Source organism: Leucoraja erinacea, chromosome 8, assembly GCF_028641065.1.
Source record: "Leucoraja erinacea ecotype New England chromosome 8, Leri_hhj_1, whole genome shotgun sequence".
Classification (NCBI taxonomy): Eukaryota; Metazoa; Chordata; class Chondrichthyes; order Rajiformes; family Rajidae; genus Leucoraja; species Leucoraja erinaceus.
The window spans coordinates 38,304,093-38,323,580 of record NC_073384.1 but is presented as its reverse complement, the minus strand read 5'-3'; the positions used below and the strand labels follow the sequence as shown (position 1 = coordinate 38,323,580).

At 44.3% G+C, this 19,488-nt stretch overlaps 1 protein-coding gene across 1 annotated transcript; it reads right to left on the bottom strand.

Annotated features, from left to right (window-relative positions):
• Window positions 1–1,537: 1,537 nt before the first annotated feature.
• LOC129699583 (dynein light chain Tctex-type 1-like) lies at window positions 1,538–16,348 on the bottom strand. The gene is made up of 5 exons (XM_055639520.1): window positions 16,232–16,348; window positions 14,688–14,729; window positions 14,476–14,599; window positions 13,292–13,369; window positions 1,538–1,866 (listed from the first exon to the last, which is right to left on the bottom strand). Exons 1-5 carry the CDS (start codon window positions 16,256–16,258, stop codon window positions 1,796–1,798), a joined length of 342 nt encoding a protein of 113 aa, XP_055495495.1. The 5' UTR covers window positions 16,259–16,348; the 3' UTR covers window positions 1,538–1,795.
• Between the last annotated feature and the right edge of the window lie 3,140 nt (window positions 16,349–19,488).

Sequence of the window (19,488 nt, the reverse complement as noted above, 5' to 3'; positions counted from 1 at the left end):
TTTCTAGGTTAAAAGATCAGCAGAATAAACAACATCTAGGGAATCTCCTACACTTCTATTGTCTCAGTCCTCCATTCCCTCATTACACTGGCAATTGTGCATCTACGTTTTAAACCTCTCTTCTTGTCTTTTGATCCCTATGGGTCATCGTAAAAGCTTAATGTGATTAATAAAAACAAAATTAAACTTGACATTTGAGACCAGTACATACTTTGCAAAATCTGCAAAACATTTTTTTTTTAACATCCATATAATTTTTCTTGAAATACTCTCTGGGTTTTAGCACTAATTTTTACGGATTAATGGTGTTTTACTGTTTAATTTCAGTTTGTGTGGTTGCAAAAATATGAACTTGATATTTATAATAGATCATAATGCCAATGCACATCAGCTGGAGTTGTGAGTATTCCAATGTCAATGTATAGATCTATGGAGATATTCTAATAAAAGTAACTCATTTTAAAGTTAAGCATGATTTTATTGATTTGTCAATTAAGGATAATGTAAGAAATTGTTATGAATAAAATGACAATTATAAACATTCAATTTTTTTGTACTTTTTGAATCAGTATTTATTAATGATGACAAAGGGCTGAAGTGTTGATCCTACTATGCTGTAAGATTATTGAGCACGAATGTGATGCATTGTAAAAACAAGGAACTGCAGATGCTGGTTTACAAATAATAGGTACCTTAGATACTGGTAGATTCTTGTTGGCCACATGGAACACTTCACCATCACATTTGCAAGCGGTACTTTCCAGACTCAAGATTATCCTTGTCACTTGATTTTAGTCCTTTAGTCCTCAACCATTTTACAGCTCTCATTGTCTACCTCATATACATTTCTGTCAAACCTTTGGTCTGCCTTTTCCATGGAAAACAAAGTTGGACAATTTGTATGGTAGTGCCCTCCTTGCGCATGGCCTTGACGTCCTCGGTACAATCGCAAAGCTACTCCTCCACTTTGAGTGATTGCAAGCCAGTAATACCCAATAGAATTGTTGGATTGTTTAAACTTTGACCACTACTTTTTCTGTTTGCCTGGTAATCTCTTCCCATTGACAGAGCAAGGAATAGTTTAAGAAGAAACTGCAGGTGCTGGAAAATCGAAGGTAGACAAAAATGCTGGAGAAACTCAGTGGGTGAGGCATAGTGTTGTTTTTTGGAAATTGGCTACTAAGTAACTGAAGTTTCAACATTGGCAATATTGATTGAGGAATGGACATTGGTTTGGCATGCCAGTGACTATGAAATATTTTGTGGAGACAGTTGGGAGACATCCCTGTTAATGGAATGCTGAGCACTCCTATACTGGAAATGCCATGCATGGTCTCCAGCAGGAGTATAGTGAATAAGTAAACACTGACAAACTCATCATCCGAGTCCTGTTCAAGCTCTTGTGAGCTATTCTTTCTCTATTCCTCAGCTGTACAGTTCATGTACAGCTACAGCAAAGTAGAACTTAGGATCCCAGACTTCAAGTAGCGCAGAGAAAGAAGGTTTGTACTGAACACATTGAAAGATGAAAACGAGGTTTAAGTTAAACATTCCATATTTATTTTAAAATAATATAACATTAAATGAAAACAATGTTACTTGTTTCTTTTTATGCAACATATAATTAAAGAATGGCACGAAAACATTAAAATTGTTGGCATCAAAGTAATACTGAAGTGGCGATGTTGCACTGGTCAAAACGTGTACTGTAGTTGCACACAATACACCATATCGTGCTTCACAGTCATGGTCTTTGAATGGAGGTTGAATATGGTATCTGGTAGTAGTCAAGATTTCAGATGCCTAGCCCAAAGACACTGACAATACAATACATGGTCTTATTCTCCCATCTCACGGTGCAGCTTCCTGAAAGCAGGTAACGGGTGGGGTTAAGAACTGTTTCAACATCATGAACATGCTTGTATAAACTATTTGACTGATTGCAAATTACTTTCCTTTCCAAGTAAACCTTATAGCAGCCCCAAGAATCAGCATTTGGGTGGAGTGACACTTAAATGAAATGTGATCCCACTTCTGAAACCAGCCCACATGATGTGGCAATGAACTCGCATCCAATGTACTGAAATAATATACAATATTACAACACTGAAAACTATAGACTCTGCACAAAATTGGCACAATTGTGGAATGAAGCCCAAACTACTTTATCCTGTTATCCATTGTAATAACTATTCAACTAACTGTCTATTATAAATAGAAATATTAAGGACTGTGATGCAAAAATCAGTAGTTCCAGCCTGGAGAGAATATAGACGGACTTAACATGTTCTTTAATTGCAATACATCCTGAAAAGAAATGGAATGAATTTATTTTATAAAATCACTGCTGGTGTCCATGAGGTTAAAAATAGTAGATCTAACCGTGCTTGCTGCTAATGTAGAATGTTCAGGCTCGAAACAACCAGTCCATGGTGTTCTGGTTCCATTTAAGCCTCTCCCTGTTTGTCCTTATTTTGGTCTGATAGTGTAGTCCTATATTTCAGACATTCAAGATGTACACAAAAAGCTGGAGTAACTCAGTGGGTCAGGCAGCATCTCGGGAGAAAAAGAATTGGTGACATTTCGGGGCAAGACCCTTCTTCAGACTCGGTGGGTTAGGCAGCATCTCTGGAGAAAAGGAATAGGTGACGTTTCAGGTCGAGATCCTTCTTCAGACTGCAGTCACCTATTCCTTTTCTCCAGAAATGCTATCTGACCCGCCAGGTTACTCCAGCTTTTTGGGTCTATCTTCAGTTTAAACCAGCATCTGTAGTTCCTTCCTATACAATCCTCATTTTTTTCAAGTTTACCCTGACAGATCGTCCCCAGGTTACAACAGGGTTCTTTTCCTGTGAACTATGACCGCCAGGCAATATACTTACCATACATAAAAGCAGTGGCCAACTTTGGACAGGATGTAGTTAAACTAGGATGCAACCTTATTGGCTGCAACAAGGTAATCCCTTGGTGAGTTTTTCAGTGCGGGAGATTTAAAAAGCCAGCCAGGGACAGCCTGAAACACTTAATTTCAAGGTTGGCAGAGGAGCAGCAGTTGGAGTGAGTGCGGGGATTGACTGGGACATCTAAATTTGTTAATTGATTAGCAATTAAAAGTAGGGCTAGGTCTAGTGGAGCGGCCTGTTGGGTGTGGCCTTATTTAGATGAAGTTGCTTGGGTGGTAAACTGTAATGGGCCTGTCCCACTTAGGCGATATTTTTTTAGGCGATTTTTTTCCATCGACTGTCAGTCGTAGCAGGTCACCGAAAAAAAACGCGGTGACTGGACTCCCCCCCCCCCCCCCCCCCCCCCCCCCCCCCCACGACAATGTCTACGAAAACCTACCACCTAGTCGACGTAAAGCTACCACAACCCAATCGTCGCGACTTAAGATATCCACCTACGACCACGCAGGTGACAACCGAAGTCAATCTACGTCCATCCATGACGAGCAATGGCCATGTCGGCGGCAACTGAAGATAATTCAGTCGCCGGTTGACGTAGGTAGTCGCCAATGGAATTCACCGAAGTTAGCACCCGGCGACAACCAACGTCGCCTGGCGACAACCTGCGTCATCCAGGTGACAACCTACGACAGCACCTACAACAGGAGAAGACAAGCTACGTCAAGCCCACAGTCGCCAAAAGGTTTTGAACATTTCAGAATCCAGCGGTGACCAGAAAAACGTTACGACTCTTTAAGCGACTTGAGGAGACTACTCACGACCATACAGGCGTCACCCCGCGACAATGTGAAAACAGCCTAGTTGCCTGTAGTTGCTGAAAAAAGCGCTTAAGTGGGACAGGGGCATTAGTTTTTTGCTCAGGAGTCCTTGGAGGTAAAGTGTAAGGCTTTGGCTCGGGAATCTTCGGCGAGGAGGATGAGGTGAGGAGACTCCTGGGATTTGATTTAAATGTAATGGTTAAGTCGCAAAGAGGGATCGGCTGATTGGTAAGTAGGTTTATGTAAGTAATTCCTTTCCTTTTAACACTACTTTGCAATTTAGTGATCTAGGCAGAGACAGGGCTCTGTGTGAGAAGTGTTGAGTAAAATAAATCCCCAGTTTTATGTAATTTAACTTAAAGTAAGGGTTATATCATGGCAGCACGGCAAATCAGAGATGCTTCCAGTGTCCCTGACGATTATGTGCGGGAAGTGTGTCCAGCTGCAGCTCCTGGCATACCTCGTTGCGGTGCTGGAACTGCGCATGGATGCACTTTGGAGCGTTCCCGATGCTGAGGGTGTCGTGGATAGCACGTTTAGTGAGTTGGTCACACCGCAGGTGAAGGTTGCTCAGGCAGAGAGAGAATGGATGACCACCAGACATCCCAAGAGAGGGCAGGTAGTACCCTGCAGCCATTTCCCTCCAAAACAGATATACCCTTTTGAATACTGTGGGGGAAAAAATGGCCTATCAGGGGAAGGCAGCAGCAGCCAAGTTCATGGCACCATGGGGGGTTCTGCTGCATAGGTGGGCAGGAAAAAGAGTGGAATGGCTATGGTGATAAGGGATTCCATTGTAAGGGGAATTGATAGGCGTTTCTGCAGTGCAAAAGAGACTCCAGACTGGTATGTTGCCCCCCAGGTGCAAGAGTCAAGGATATCTTGAGTGGCTGCAAGGCATTCTGTAGGGGGTGGACGAACAGCTAGTTGTTGTGGTGCACGTAGGTACCAACGACATAGGTAAAAAAATGGGATGAGGTCCTACAAAGCAAATTTAGGGAGTTGGGAGATAAATTTAAAAAGTATGACCTCACAGGATATAATCTCTGGACTACCAGTGCCACGTGCTAGTAAGAGTAGAAATTAGAGGATATTTCGGATGAATACGTGGCTTGAGAGATGGTGTAAGGGGGAGGGATATTCCTGGAGCATTCGAACCGGTTCTGGGAGAGGTGGGAGCAGTACAAAGATAGATATAGATATAGATATGCCATTTATTGTCACTATACATGTACAGTGAAACTGAAAGCTGCTCGTACTCAGTGCATACATACAATTTTACACAAAAAACAAGAAACAGAAAAACAAAACAGAAGGGAGATGGGGGGGGGGGGAATAGGTGCACAAATTCTACGGCGCTACATACATATATACATATATACAGATGGAAGTCCGTGTTGGGTGGTGTAGTCAGTGCATGTGTGGATTTGAATTTATGGTAGATATAATTCTCGGGAAGCAGCTATTCCTGAGTCTGTTTGTCCTGGATTTGATGCTATGGTGATAAGGGACGGTCTTCATCTGGGCTGGACTGGAACCGATGTCCACGGGGGAGTGTTTGCTAGTTTAAACTAATATGGCAGGGGGATGGGAACCAATGCAGGGAGACAGAGGGCCGTAAAATGAGGGTAGAAGCAAAAGGTACACAGGAGAAAAGTGTAAATCCCAGTGAATACAAGCCTAGTCTTTTCAATTTTTCCTCATATGACAGTCCTGCCATCCCAGGGATCAATCTCGTGAACCTACGCTGCACTACCTCAATCACAAGGATGTCCTTCCTCAAATAAGGAGACCAAAACTGTACACAATACTCCAGATGTGGTCTTACCAGAGCCCTATACAACTGCAGAAGAACCTCTTTACTCCTAGACTGAAATCCTCTTGGTATGAAGGCCAACATTCCATTAGCTTTCTTCACTGCCTGCTGTACCTGCATGCCAACTTTCAGTGACTGGTGTACAAGGACACCCAGGTCTCGCTGCACCTCCCCCTTACCTAACCCCATTGAGATAATCTGCCCCCTTGTTTTTGTCGCCAAAGTGGATAACCTCACATTTATCTATATTATACTGCATCTGCCATGCATCTGCCCACTCATTCAACCTGTCCAGGTCACCCTGCAACCTCCTAACATCCTCTTCACAGTTCACACTGCCACCCAGCTTTGTGTCATCCGCAAACTTGCTAGTGTTGCTCCTAATTCCCTTTTCCAAATCATTAATATATATGGTAAACAGTTGCGGTCCCAACACCGAGCCTTGCGGTACGCCACTCGCCACTGCCTGCCATTCTGAAAAGGACCCGTTCACTCCTATTCTTTGCTTCGTGTCTGCCAACCAATTTTCTATCCATGTCCACACCCTACCCTGTTGACTTGGACTAATCCTTTTACTGCTATCCAAATGGCCCATTATTACCTCTTTAATAATTGACTCCAGCATCTTTCCCACCACTGGTCAGGCTAACTGGTCTGCAATTCCCTGTTTTCTCTCTCGCTCCTTTCTTGAAAAGTGGGATAACATTAGCTATCCTCCAATCCACAGGAACTGATCCTGAATCTATTGAACATTGGAAAATGATCACCAATGCGTCCACTATTTCAATAAGGGCTAAGAATGTTAAAACAAACCTGAAAGCTTTGTGCCTTAATGCGAAGAGCGTTCATAATAAGGTGAATGAATTGAATGCGCAGTTAGTTGTTAGTTAGGATATGATATAGTTGGGATTACGGAGACATGGCTCCAGGGTGACCAAGGCTGGTGGCTCAACATGCAGGGGTATTCAATATTCAGGAAGGATAGTAAGTAGAGTCATTAGCTTGGATGCTGTAGAATCTCTAAGGGTAGAACTGTGAAATAGCCAAGAGCAGAAAACGCTTGTTGGACCGCCAAAAAGTAGTAGTGAGGTTGGGGATAGCATCAAACAAGAAATTAGGGATACGTGTAGCAAAGGGACAGCAGTTATCATGGGCGACTTTAATCTACATATAGACTGGGCTAACCTAATTGGTAACAACACTGAGGAGGATTTCCTGGAGTGTATACGGGGATGGTTTTCTAAGCCAATATGTAGAGGAACCAACTAGAGGGCAGGCCATCCTTGAATAGGATTGTTAATGAGGAAGGATGAGTTGGCAATCTTGTTGTGCAAAGACCATTGAGCAACAGTGACCATAATATGGTAGAATTCTGCATTAAGATGGGGAGTGACACGGTTAATTCAGAGACAAAGGTCCTGAAAGGGACCAAAGACAAGGGGATCAGAATGTGTGGCTGAGGAGCTGGAGCAGTGAGCAAGGATTTAGATTTATAGACCACTGGGATCTCTTCTGGGGTAGGGGTGACCTGTACAAAAAGGACGGGTTACATCTTAACTGGAGGGGGACTGACATTCTGGCAGGCAGGTTTGCTAGGGCTACATGTGTGGGTTCGAGAAGGGATAAAAGAGTAAGGTCAGGGCCAATTGCAAGCGGTGCGAGAGGGGACGTGAATACGGAGGTCAAAGTGTTGTATATGAATGCGTGAAGTATAAGAAATAAAGTGGACAAGCTTGAGGCTGTTAGAAATTGGCAAGTATGATGTTGTGGGAATTACAGAGACATGGCTGCGAGGGCCAGGATTGGGAACTGAATATTCAAGGGTATACCTCCTATCGAAAAGACAGACAGGTGGGCAGAGGGGATGAGGTTGCTCTGTTGGTGTGGAATGAAATTCAGTCCCTTGCAAGAGGTGACATTGAAACAACAAATGTGGAGTCAGTATGGATAGAACTAAGGAATTGTAAAAACTTATCTACAGGCCCCCAAACAGTAACTTGGATATGGGGTGCAAGTTGAATCAGGAGTTAAAATTGGCATGTAGCAAAAGTAATGCTGTGGTTGTTATGGGAGATTTCAACATGCAGGTAGATTGGGAAAATCAGGTTGGTACTGGACCCCAAGAAAGGGACTGTGTAGAGTGCCTTTGTGATGGATTCTTAGAGCAGCTTGTATTGCTGCCGCTGCTGCTGCTGCTGCTGCTACCGGAGAGTTGGAGGCTGCTGCTGCAGGTCTGCGGTCGACGGCGTCGGGAGCCCGCGGCTCCCTGGAGAGAGACCGCTTTTCGGGGCTTCTGCAACGGCGACTTCTCCTGCCCGAGTTGCGGGGTTGAAGAGCTCCTGGAGCGGGGCCTACATCACCGCGGGACTCTGCGAGCGCACACCGGGGGCTCCAACACCAAGACCCGGTGTGCGACCTTGCACCACCCGGCGTGGCTTTAATGGCCGCGGGACAATCGCCATCGCCAGCCGGGGGCTATGACTTTGACTCTGACATCGGGGGGGGGAAGAGTGCAGTGGAGAGATAAGTTTATTTGGCCTTCCATCACAGCTATGTGATGGATGTTTATGTTAAATGTAATTATGTTGTGTCTGGGGTCTATTTGTGTGTAATGTATGGCTGCAGAAACGGCATTTCGTTTGGACCTCCAGGGGTCCAAATGACAATTAAATTGACTCTTGATTGACTCTTGACTCTATTGGAGCCTACCAGGGAGAAGGCAATTCTGGATTTAGTGTTATGTAATGAACCGGATTTGATAAAGGACCTTGAGGTTAATGAGCCAATAGGAAGAAGTGACCATAACATGGTCAGGTTTAATCTACAATTGGGGAGGGAGAAGAGTAGATTGGAGGTGTCAGTGTTACAGTTGAATAAAGGGGACTATGGGGCCATGAGGGAGGAGCTGGCCAAAGTTGACTGGAAAGATACACTAGCAGGGATGACAGTAGAAAAACAATGGCAGGTATTTCTAGGAATAAAGGTGCAGGATCAGTTCATTCCTAGGAGGAAGAAAGATTCCAAGGGGAGTAAGAGGCGATCGTGGCTGACAAGGGACGTCAGGGACAGTATAAAAATAAAAGACAAGAAGTACAATGTAGCAAAGATGAGCGGGAAGCAAGAGGGTTGGGTAATGTATAAAGAGCAACAGAAGATAACTAAAAAGACAATACGGGGAGAAAAGAAGAGGTACGAAGGAAAGCTAGCCAATAATATAAAGGAGGATAGTAAAAGCTTCTTTAGGTAATGTGAAGAGAAAAAAAAGTTAAGACCAAAGTTGGACCCTTGAAGACCAAAAAAGGTGAATTTATTATGGGGAACAATGAAATGGCAGATGAGTTGAACAGGTACTTTGGATCCATCTTCACGAAGGAGGACACAAACAATCTTCCTGATATAGTAGTGGCCAGAGGATCTGGGGTGACTCAGGAAATGAAGGAAATCCACATTAGACAGGAAATGGTGTTGGGTAGACTGATGGGACTGAAGGCTGATAAATACCCAGGGCCTGATGATCTACATCCCAGGGTACTTAAGGAAGTGGCTCTAGAAATCGTGGATGCATTGGTGATACTTTTCCAATGTTCTATAGACTCGGGATCAGTTCCTGTGCATTAGAGAGTAGCTAATGTTATCCCACTTTTTAAGAAAGGCAGGAGACAGAAAACGGGAATTATACACCAGTTAGCCTGACATCGGTGGTGGGGAAAATGCTGGAGTCAATTATAAAAGATGAAATAGCGGCACATTTGGATAGCAGTAACAGGATCGGTCCGAGTCAGCATGGATTTACGAAGGGGAAATCATGCTGACTAATCTTCTGGAATTTTTTGAAGATGTAACTAGGAAAATGGACAAGAGAGAGCCAGTGGATGTAGTGTACCTGGACTTTCAGAAAGCATTTGATAAGGTCCCACATAGGAGATTAGTGGGCAAAATTATGGCACATGGTATTGAGGGTAGAGTGCTGACATGGATAGAAAATTGGTTGGCAGACAGGAAACAGAGAGTGGGGATTAACGGGTCCCTTTCAGAATGGCAGGCAGTGACTAGTGGGGTACCGCAAGGCACGGTGCTGCGACCGCAGCTATTTACAATATACATCAATGATTTGGATGAAGGGATTCAAAGTAACATTAGCAAATTTGCTAAAGCTGGGTGGCAGTGTGAACTGTGAGGAGGATGCTATGAGAATGCAGGGTGACTTGGACAGGTTGGGGGAGTGGGCAGATGCATGGCAGATGACGTTTAATGTGGAGAAATGTGAGGTTATCCACTTTGGTAGCAAAAAGGAAGGCAGATTACTATCTAAATGGTGTCAAGTTGGGGAAAAAGGGAAGTACAACGGGATCTGGGGGTCCTTGTTCATCAGTCTATGAAAGTAAGCATGCAGGTACAGCAGGCAATGAAGAAAGCGAATGGCATGTTGGCCTTTATAACAAGAGAAGTTGAGTATAGGAGCAAAGAGGCCCTTCTGCAGTTGTACAGAGCCCTAGTGAGACCACACCTGGAGTATTGTGTGCAGTTTTGGTCCCCTAATTTGAGGAAGGACATTCTTGCTGTTGAGGGAGTGCAGCGTAGGTTCACCCGGGTAATTCCCGGGATGGTGGGACTGTCGTATGCTGAAAGAATGGAGCGGCTGAGCTTCTACACTCTGGAGTTTAGAAGGATGAGAGGGTATCTTATTGAAACATATAAGATTGTTAAGGGTTTGGACGCGCTAGAGGCAGGAAACATGTTCCCGAAGTTGGGGAAGTCCAGAACCAGGGGCCACAGTTTAAGAATAAGAGGTAAGCCATTTAGAACGGAGACGAGGAAACACTTTTTCTCTCAGAGAGTTGTGAGTATGTGGAATTCTCTGCCTCAGAGGGCGGTGGAGGTCGGTTCTCTGGATGCTTTCAAAAGAGAGCTGGATAGGGCTCTTAAAGATAGCAGAGTCAAGGGATATGGGGAAAAGGCAGGAACGAGGTACTGATTGGGGATGATCAGCCATGATCACATTGAATGGCGGTGCTGGCTCGAAGGGCCGAATGGCATACTCTTGCACCTATTGTTTAATGTCTGAACGTAAAGAAAGGAAAAGTTGTTGAGAAGGGATGAGAAGGGAATTGGCTAGGATAGACTGGCAAATAATACTTAAAGGGTTGGCAGTACATATGCAATGGCAAAGATTTAAAGATCGCATGGATGAATAACAATAATTGTTTATCCCTGTCTGGCGTAAAAATAAAACTGGGAAGGCGGCTCAACCATGGCTAAAGGGGGAAATTAGAGATAGTGTTAAATCCAAGGAAGAGGCATATAAATTGGCCAGAGGAAGCAGCAAACCAGAGAACTGGAGGAAGTTTAGAATTCAACAGAGGGCAAAGGGGTTAATTGAGAAGGGGAAAATAGATCATGAAAGAAAGCTTGCGAGAAATATAAAAATTGATTGTAAAAGCTTCTATAGATAGGTGAAGAGGAAATGATTAGTGAAGACAAATGTAGGTCCCTTAGTCAGAAACAGGTGAGTTTATAATGGGAAACAAAGAAATGGCAGACCAGTGAAACAAGTACTTTGTTTGTGTCTCCCTTAGTGAATCAATCTCCCAGAAATACTAGAGGACCGAGGATCTAGCGGGAGGGAGGAACTGAACAAAATCCCCATTAGTCAGGAAATAGTATTCGGTACACAAAAATGCTGGAGAAACTCAGCGGGTGCTGCAGCATCTATGGAGCGAAGGAAATAGGCAACATTTCGGGCCGAAACCCTTCTTCAGACCCTTCTTCAATAGTATTCCTTTCTTCAATAGTATTCGGTAAACTGTTGGGACTGAAGGCAGATAAATCCCCAGGGACTGATGGTCTGCATCCCAGAGTACTCAAGGAGGTGGTCCTAGAAATCGTGGATGCATTGTTGATCATTTTCCAATGTTCTTCAGACTCTGAATCAGTTCCTGTGGACTGGAGGGTAGCTAATGTAACCCCACTTTTTAAGAAAGGAGGGAGAGAGAAAACGGATTATAGACCAGTTAGCCTAACATCGGTAGTGCAGAAGATGCTTGAGTCGATTATTAAAGATGTAGTAGCAGCACATTTAGAAAGCAGTGGCAGGATCGGTCAAAGTCAGCATGGATTTATGAAGGGGAAATCATGCTTGACTAATCTTCTGGATTTTTTTGAGGATGTAACAAATAGAATGGCTGTGGAGGCCAATTCACTGAACGTATTCAAGAGAGAGTTAGACATAGCAATTCAGGCTAACGGAATTAAGGGGTATGGGGAGAAAGCAGGAACGGGGGTACTGATTTTGGACGATCAGCCATGATCATTTTGAATGGCGGTGCTGGCTCGATGGGCCGAATGTCCTACTAAAATTCTATGTTTCTATGTTTATCTCAACTGTTCAGATGCCTGCAAATCTGCAACAGACGGCAAGTCCATCTCCCTGGTCTCCCAAACACTCGCTCGTATGTATGAGCTGTACATGTCGGGCATTGTAACATGGGGAGGATCTGTAAGTGTATTAATTGCATCTTGTTCAACTATTTTCTGCAAAAGCAATATTCGCATTCCTGCCCACTCCCTAAGGATTTCTTACAAATTCTCCATTTGATTCTGTGTAAATTTTATTCTGAAGAGTTTGTATCCTCTTTCCCAATGGAATATGTGCCTGCCATACCAAAACATTTCATAAAACTTTAAAGATTCCCATTAGTTCTCTCCCGCCATCTCTTTTTGAATAGAAAGGAGAACGAGCTTGTGCATTCTTGTCAATTCAATTCATTACCTCTTCAGGTGTTCTAGCAAATTTCTGTCGTCTTCTCTATTCAACATCCTTATTGTACAGTGACCACAACAGTACACCAAGTCATTGTGATCTAATCAAAGTGTACTGCGATTCTGGCATTACTTTCGAAGTTGACCTTTCTAAGATGATGAAGGTGATTGATGAGGGTTGAGTGGTAGACATTATCTACATGAATGTGAAGCTAATCCACGTGGTATACATGGAGACTTGGTAGATTAGATTCAAAATTGGGCTACCCATAGAAGACGGTGCGATGTGGTCTGCCTTGGCCTTTGCTGCTACTGTTACCTCTTCAGAGAGTATGTTTATGTTGTTAAAGAAGATTTTACCTTTTAAATAACAGTTGACTATTCATCAGTTTTCTTTTTGGATGCTTAATGTAGGGATTTCATTATCTAAAATTGGTAATGGCATCTTTGTACTTAAAAGTGACATGTTACTGGACTGTTGGCTTCTGAACATCAAACAAAATTTAATCAACTCGTTGCATTGTCTATAAAGAAACGAACAGAAAGCGGCACAATGACGCAGCTGATACTGAGTGGCTGCCTCACAGCGCCAGAGACCCAGGTTCAATCCCTACCTCGGGTGCTGCCTGTGTGGAGTTTACACGTTCTCCCTGTGAGTGTGTGAATTTCCCACGGGTCCTCTAGTTTCCTCCAGCATCCCAAAGACATGCGGGTTTGCATGTCAATTAGCTCTCTGTAAATTGCCCTGAGTGTGTAGGGAGTGGGTGCAAAAGTGGGATAACACAGAACTAGTGTCAACATGGTCTTGGTAGACCAAGATCATTTTCCATGCTGCATGTCTAACTAAACTAAAATAAGGTATACAGTCTTGCTGAGGCAGTCTTGCCTTTATACACTCATGTTGAAAATTTTCCAAGCTCCACATAAAGCATCCATTCTAGGCATGTGGCGATTCTTCAGAAGGGCCGATTAACAGTTGTCAGCGCGAGACTTACCATCAGCAATGTTGTCCCAGTAACAGGAACTAGCTGTGTGTAGACCAGCTCCATTCTTCTGCATGATCACAGAGGTCACTGCAGTCAAATACAATTAAAAGGTTGAATATCCCATCCGGCAAGTACTTTGGAGAACTTCTAACTCCCACTACAACATTCTAATGACCACAATTTTAATACATTTGCTGGATAAAATATGCTGCATGCAAAGAATTGCATGGTGGATGTTCTGGCTGAAGAATCGGTATAATAACAGGATACATTAGAAATCTGTCTTTTCAGCACTCTTTTAGATTTAAACGGTGCATGTTTCAAATTTCAACATCAATTTCCTCTGTATAATTCACTTAGGATGTGACAATTTCACAGAATGGAATAATTGAGTCAATGCAGATTTTCTGCCACTTAGGACTTCTAGATAGGCAAGGTATCAGGTCGGGACCCGACCCAAACATTGCCTGTCCATTCTCTTCAGAGGTGCTGCCTGACTCGCTCAGTTACCCCAACACTTTGTGTTTTGCTCAAAATTCTGGCATCTGCAGTTCATTGTGTCTCTCAACTGGGCAAACCCTTTGAGTTTGAGTTTGTTGAAGATTTCCCCAAGAAGATTGACGTGGGCAGGGCTGTAGACAATGCAAACATTGATTTAAGCAAGATTAAGGACCTGCATTAGACTGCGAATTTTCAGACTGAAAGCAGATGTCTGTACCAATCATCAAACACCATTCCCATTTATCAGCACTTGGTCCAAAGTTACATTCAAGTGTTCGTCTAGATAATTCATAAATGTTATGAGAATACCTCTCCCAAATGCACTAGGTTCCAGATTTGAAAAACCTTCTGGATGGAAAGAAATGTTCCTCAAATCTCCTTTAAATTAATATCTTAAACCTGTGCACTGTGGTTTTAGACCTCCACTCTGGGGAAATGTATGGTCCTCATGATTTTGGATCACCCCTGTATCTTGTCATTACAAATTATGACATAAAACTGAAAAAATGTCAAGTGTTTATGAACTTGTTTTGTTGTTTTATAAAGAGTATTATGTTTACATATCTGTTGTGCTGCTGCAAGTAATAATTTCATTGTTCTGTTCTGGAACATATGACAATAAAACACTCTTGACTCACAGCAACATCAACCCAGAGCAGCAAATACTTCAGTCAGTCTTGGTGAGCACTTACCAATATACTTGAAGGGTTTGCCCAGTTTGGTGAGCTGGCTTAGACAAAGTTCGACCACATTAGTTGTCCACTGGTTAACTCTGTTTGGCTGATATGCATTTCCACCGATTGCAGTCTCTATTGACTAGAAAAAAGCAGAGCTTTATTGAATTTCAACAGTTGACATCCTTGAGAGAGTTTAAAAATATTTGAATTGTCCTACCTTGCCTTACCTCTTTAATAATACCACTTATTTCATCAACAATAAATATAGTCTGAAAAAGAAAAAGTACAGGTTAGTTTTACCTTTGAAAAGATTTCCATGTGGAATTTATTGATAGTACTGACTAGCACTTGGGAGGCAGATGGCCTTCCACGGGCATTAAATATTAAACAGCATCAATTAAATGTTTAGTGAACATTAAAACTGCTTATGTGCTGTATCTTTCGATGTTTACTTCTTTTGATTGCAAGCTGTTGAATGTTGTTTAATGATTTTGAAAGACACATTGTTGAATGGTTTTCCTGATAGCATTTTATTCTACACCGACTGGACTGATGTCGTGAAACATCAACCGGGCCCTTTTCCAGGGTTACGTCCATGTCAGGGTGTCCCTCGGAAAGGAACACACATTGTCCACAGGGATTTCCGGGTCTGCTGGGCACCACAGGGTTGAATGCACCCCAGACTAGCAAATGTAATATAGTTATTTAATATTTTGAATATTTGGTAATTTTTGTATTTGGTGGTGGGTGTTTTGCTATTGTTAGTTTTGTAAATATTTTTGTTATGAACAATTGACAATAGACGCAGGAGTAGGCCATTCGAGCTAGCACCGTCATTCAATGTGATCATGACTGATCATCCACAATCAGTACCCCGTTCCTACCTTCTCTCCATATCCATTACCTACGCTATCCATTACCTACGCCTAGAGTATCTAACTCTCTCTTGAAAGCATTCAGAGAATCAGCCTCCACCGCCCTCTGAGGCAGAGAGTTACACACACCCACAACTCTCTCTCTGAAAAAGTTGTTCCTCATCTCCGTTCTAAATGGCTTACCCCTTATTCTTAAACTATGGCCTCTGGTTCTGGACTCCCCCAACATTGAGAACATGTTTCCTGCCTCTAGCATGTCCAAACCCTTAATAATCTTATATGTTTCAGTAAGATATCCTTTCATCCTTCTAAATTCCAGAATATACATTGAGAATTGAATACATTTATTTTTGGTTAAAAAAAACATCAACCAGGGCTGATAGTACATTGACCATCAAACACTTTCATCCACAGAAACATAAAAAAATAGGTGGGAGTAGGCCAATCGGCCCTTCGAGCCAGCACCGCAATTCAATATCATCATCCAAAATCAGGACCCCGTTCCTGTTTTTTCCCCATATCCCGATTCCGTAATTCATCCAACACTGACATCTGGCTGATAGCAGCACCAAGTCTATCCTCCCATCCATCTGCTTACCTGTTGCCCTCCAATGCACCGGTACCTTACACCCCTCACCTCACATACCCTCCTCCCTGCTGGCACCTCTCCCACTCCTCCACAACCCACCTTGACCACCACTCCCTCAACCACCCTCCTCTCCCCCACCCGGACCCCCTTGTCCTTCCCTCCTTCACCCACCCTCACCCCCTCGATCAAAGATCTTTGCCCTCGATCTCCCACCCCTGACCCTCCCATTCATTGCCCCTCCCTTAAACGCCGCAAACATCAACCCTCCAGCTCCCAATCATTACACTTCAACTCCCTTCATCCCCACCTCCTCCCCGGTTTGATATTCGTCCATTTTTCCAACCGCCTCCTTTGCTCGCGGCTCCCGGCGTCAACTGGGCGGGGCTGCGTGCGTGCATTCGTCACAGGGGGCGGGGCCACAGACTGACACGTCACCGGGGGTGGGGCTGCCAACGCGCGTCGCAGGGGGCGGGGCTGTAAAGTTACGTCACAGGGGCCGGGACTGCTGACGCACGGCGAGGCTGAGCAAGCGGCGTCGTTATAGGGGGCGTGGTCACTGACATCACGTGAGTTGCGGTGGGACGGAGGTCAGAGGCGGAGCTGTGATCGGTGCTGGCGGCTTCGCGCAGGCGCACTGGCAGTGATGATGGCCCAGGTTTACTGCAAAGATCTTTGGTTTACTGGATCCTGTGGCGAGCCGGTCACCTCCCCACCCGGGCCCCCCTGTCCTTCCCTCGAATTCTCCCTCACCCCCTCGATTTTTGTTAGATCTCTTGCCCTGACCCTCCCATTCATTGCCCCTTCCTTAGCCCCCGCAAACATCAACCTCCAGCCCCCCAGCATTACACTTCAACTGGCTTCATCCTCCTTTTCCCCCCGGTTTCTTGTCCCCACCCACCGCCTCCTTTGCCCCCGATCAGCGTCTGAAGAAGGGTTTCGGGGCCACAGAAACGTTGCGGGGCTGCTAACGCCGTCGCAGGGGGCTCCAAAGGTAGATGGGCTGCTGCACGCACGGCGAGGCTGAGTTTCTAGGGGGCCACTGCTCACGTTTTGCGGTGGGACGGAGGTCATGGCGGAGCCTTGATCGATGCTCGGCTTCGCGCAGCGCATCTGGCAGTTCCCTCTGCGAAACACACCCCTTGATCCCTGCCGACTGAGATGTACGGTGGACTCCCTGCATCTGTGCAAAAGAGGTCCACCCTGTCCATGCTGCCCCCCCCCCCCCCCCCAGCTACACTCATGGAGCCCTACACCACGAAACAAGCCCTTCATGCTGCACCCATTGCATCACCACAACATGGAAACAGGCCCTTCGGCCCACTTTCTGTATACTACACCCACCTACATTCATTGCATCACCACAACATTAAAACAAGCTCTTGGCCCCATCTTCTGTATACTACATGTAGGAAGGAACTGCAGATGCTGGTTTAAACCAAAGATAGACAAAAAATGCTGGAGTAACTCAGCAGGACAGGCAGCATCTTTGGGTCGAGACCCTTCTTCAAACCAGTCTGTAGTAGGGTCTCAACCTGAAACGTCACCCATTCATTCTCTCCACACATGCTGCCTGTCCCACTGAGTCACTCTAGAATGTTGTGCCTCTATGTTACACCCACCTACACTCATTGAATCACCACAACATGGAAACAAGCTCTTCGGCCCACCTTCTTTATGTTGCATCCACCTACACTTATTGAATCACACAACATGGAATCAGGCCCTTTGGCTCACCTGTGTGCTACACCTACCTACACTCGTCGAAGCACCATAGAGTTATAGATTAATACAGTGTGGAAACAGGCCCTTCGGCCCAACTCGCCCACACCGGCCAACAATGTACCAGCTACCCTAGCCCACTTGCCTGCACTTGGTCCATAACTCTCCAAACTGTCCTATTCATGTACCTGTCCAACCAATCATTGAATAAGCTCGAAGGGCCTGTTTCCGCGCTGCATCTATAAACTAAACTATACTATCCTTGGAGACCACTGTGGACAGCTTGTTTGGAATCATGGACTGTCGATCTACTGCCTGGGAAGCAAACAACAACATAATATTTTCACTGTTCCTCAGTACATGTGATAATAATCTAAACTAGCACGTGTGAATAGGAACAGTTTAGAGGGATATGGGCCAAATGCAGGCAAATGGGATAGCATAGATGGGGCATCTTGGTCAGCATGGGCAAGTGGCTCAACTCATCCATGCGAGCTGAAGAGTCTGTTTATGTGCTGCATGACTTTGAGTGCAAGAGCGTGCAGCATGAAGGTGGCCCAAAGAGCTTGTTTCCTTTTTGTGGTGTGAGGGAGCGGTTGAGTAGGCTGGGTCTCTATTCCATGGAGCGTAGGAGGATGAGTCGAGATCTTATAGAGGTATACCAAATCATGAGAGGAATAGATCGGGTAAATGCACAGTCTCTTGCCCAGAGAAGGGGGATCGAGGTTCAGAGGACATAGGTTCAAGGTGAAGGGGAAAAGATTTAATAAAAAACTGAGAGGTAACTTTTTCACACAAAGGGTTGTGGGTGTATGGAACCAGCTTCCAGAGGATGTAGTTGAGTCTGGGGCGATCCCAACGTTTAAGAAACAGTTAAACAGATACATGGATAGGACAGTGTTGGAGGGATATGGACCAAGCGCAGGCAAATGGGACTAGTGTAGCTGGGACATTGTTGGCTGGTGTGGGCATGTTAGGCCGAAGGGCCTGTTTCCACACTGTATCACTATGATTCTATAAGCTGCCTCGGCAGTCCCTGCTCCTCATACTAAGCAACTCCCCCCAAACAGGAATACAAAACTTTGTACCACAGTCCTTGAAAGTCTACACATGCAATACTGCATTACTCTTTAATTAAAAAGCTGAAGGGAAGACACTATAATCATTGAATAAGCTTTTCATCTCAAATCTCATATGATGAAATTATTAATCATGGTTTGCAGAATTACAAATGGAATCTTATTACACTTCTATATCTTATTTACTAAACCCATAATCCAAAAAGCAATCGTTCAGAAATCCTGATGGTTTAGGACCTGTTTCTCCAGCTAATTGATGCCACGCTTCCCTATGACAGACTGGGGCCACAAAAAGCTGCAGTAACTCAGCGGGCCAGACAGCATCTCTGGAGAAAAGGAATAGCTGATGTTTCGGGTTGAGATCTTTTTTCGGACAGTGATTAAGGGGAAAGAGAAACGAGATATTGATGGTGAAGTAGAGAGAAATAGAACAAATGAATGAAAGATATATGCAAAAAAGTAACGATGATAAACGAAACATGCCATTGTTAGCAGCGTGTTAGGTGAGAACAGATACAGACAATGAAACTCAACAAGACGACTTTGAAGCTGGTATGACTCGGGTCATACCTCCCTCTCCCACCCAAGTCATACCAGCTTCAGTCGTCTTGTTGAGTCTCATTTATCTTAATTTTTATTGCTGTCAATGAGAATCTCTTAGAGATGTGTATATATATACACATAGATGGTCTAGTGTATATATAAGCACTGGGTATGTGTACTAAATATCTCTCTCTGTCTCTCTCTCTCTGTCTCTGTATATATG

Coding starts and splice junctions, on each gene's coding strand:
- LOC129699583 (XM_055639520.1), bottom strand. CDS start 16,258: ATGGACGAATATCAAACCGGGGAGGAG. Junction 14,730..16,231: donor AATATCAAACCGGGGAGGAG/GTGGGGATGAAG, acceptor TTTCTTTTTCAG/ACTATATTTATTGTTGATGA. Junction 13,370..14,475: donor CAAACCCTTCAAGTATATTG/GTAAGTGCTCAC, acceptor ATTTGACTGCAG/TGACCTCTGTGATCATGCAG.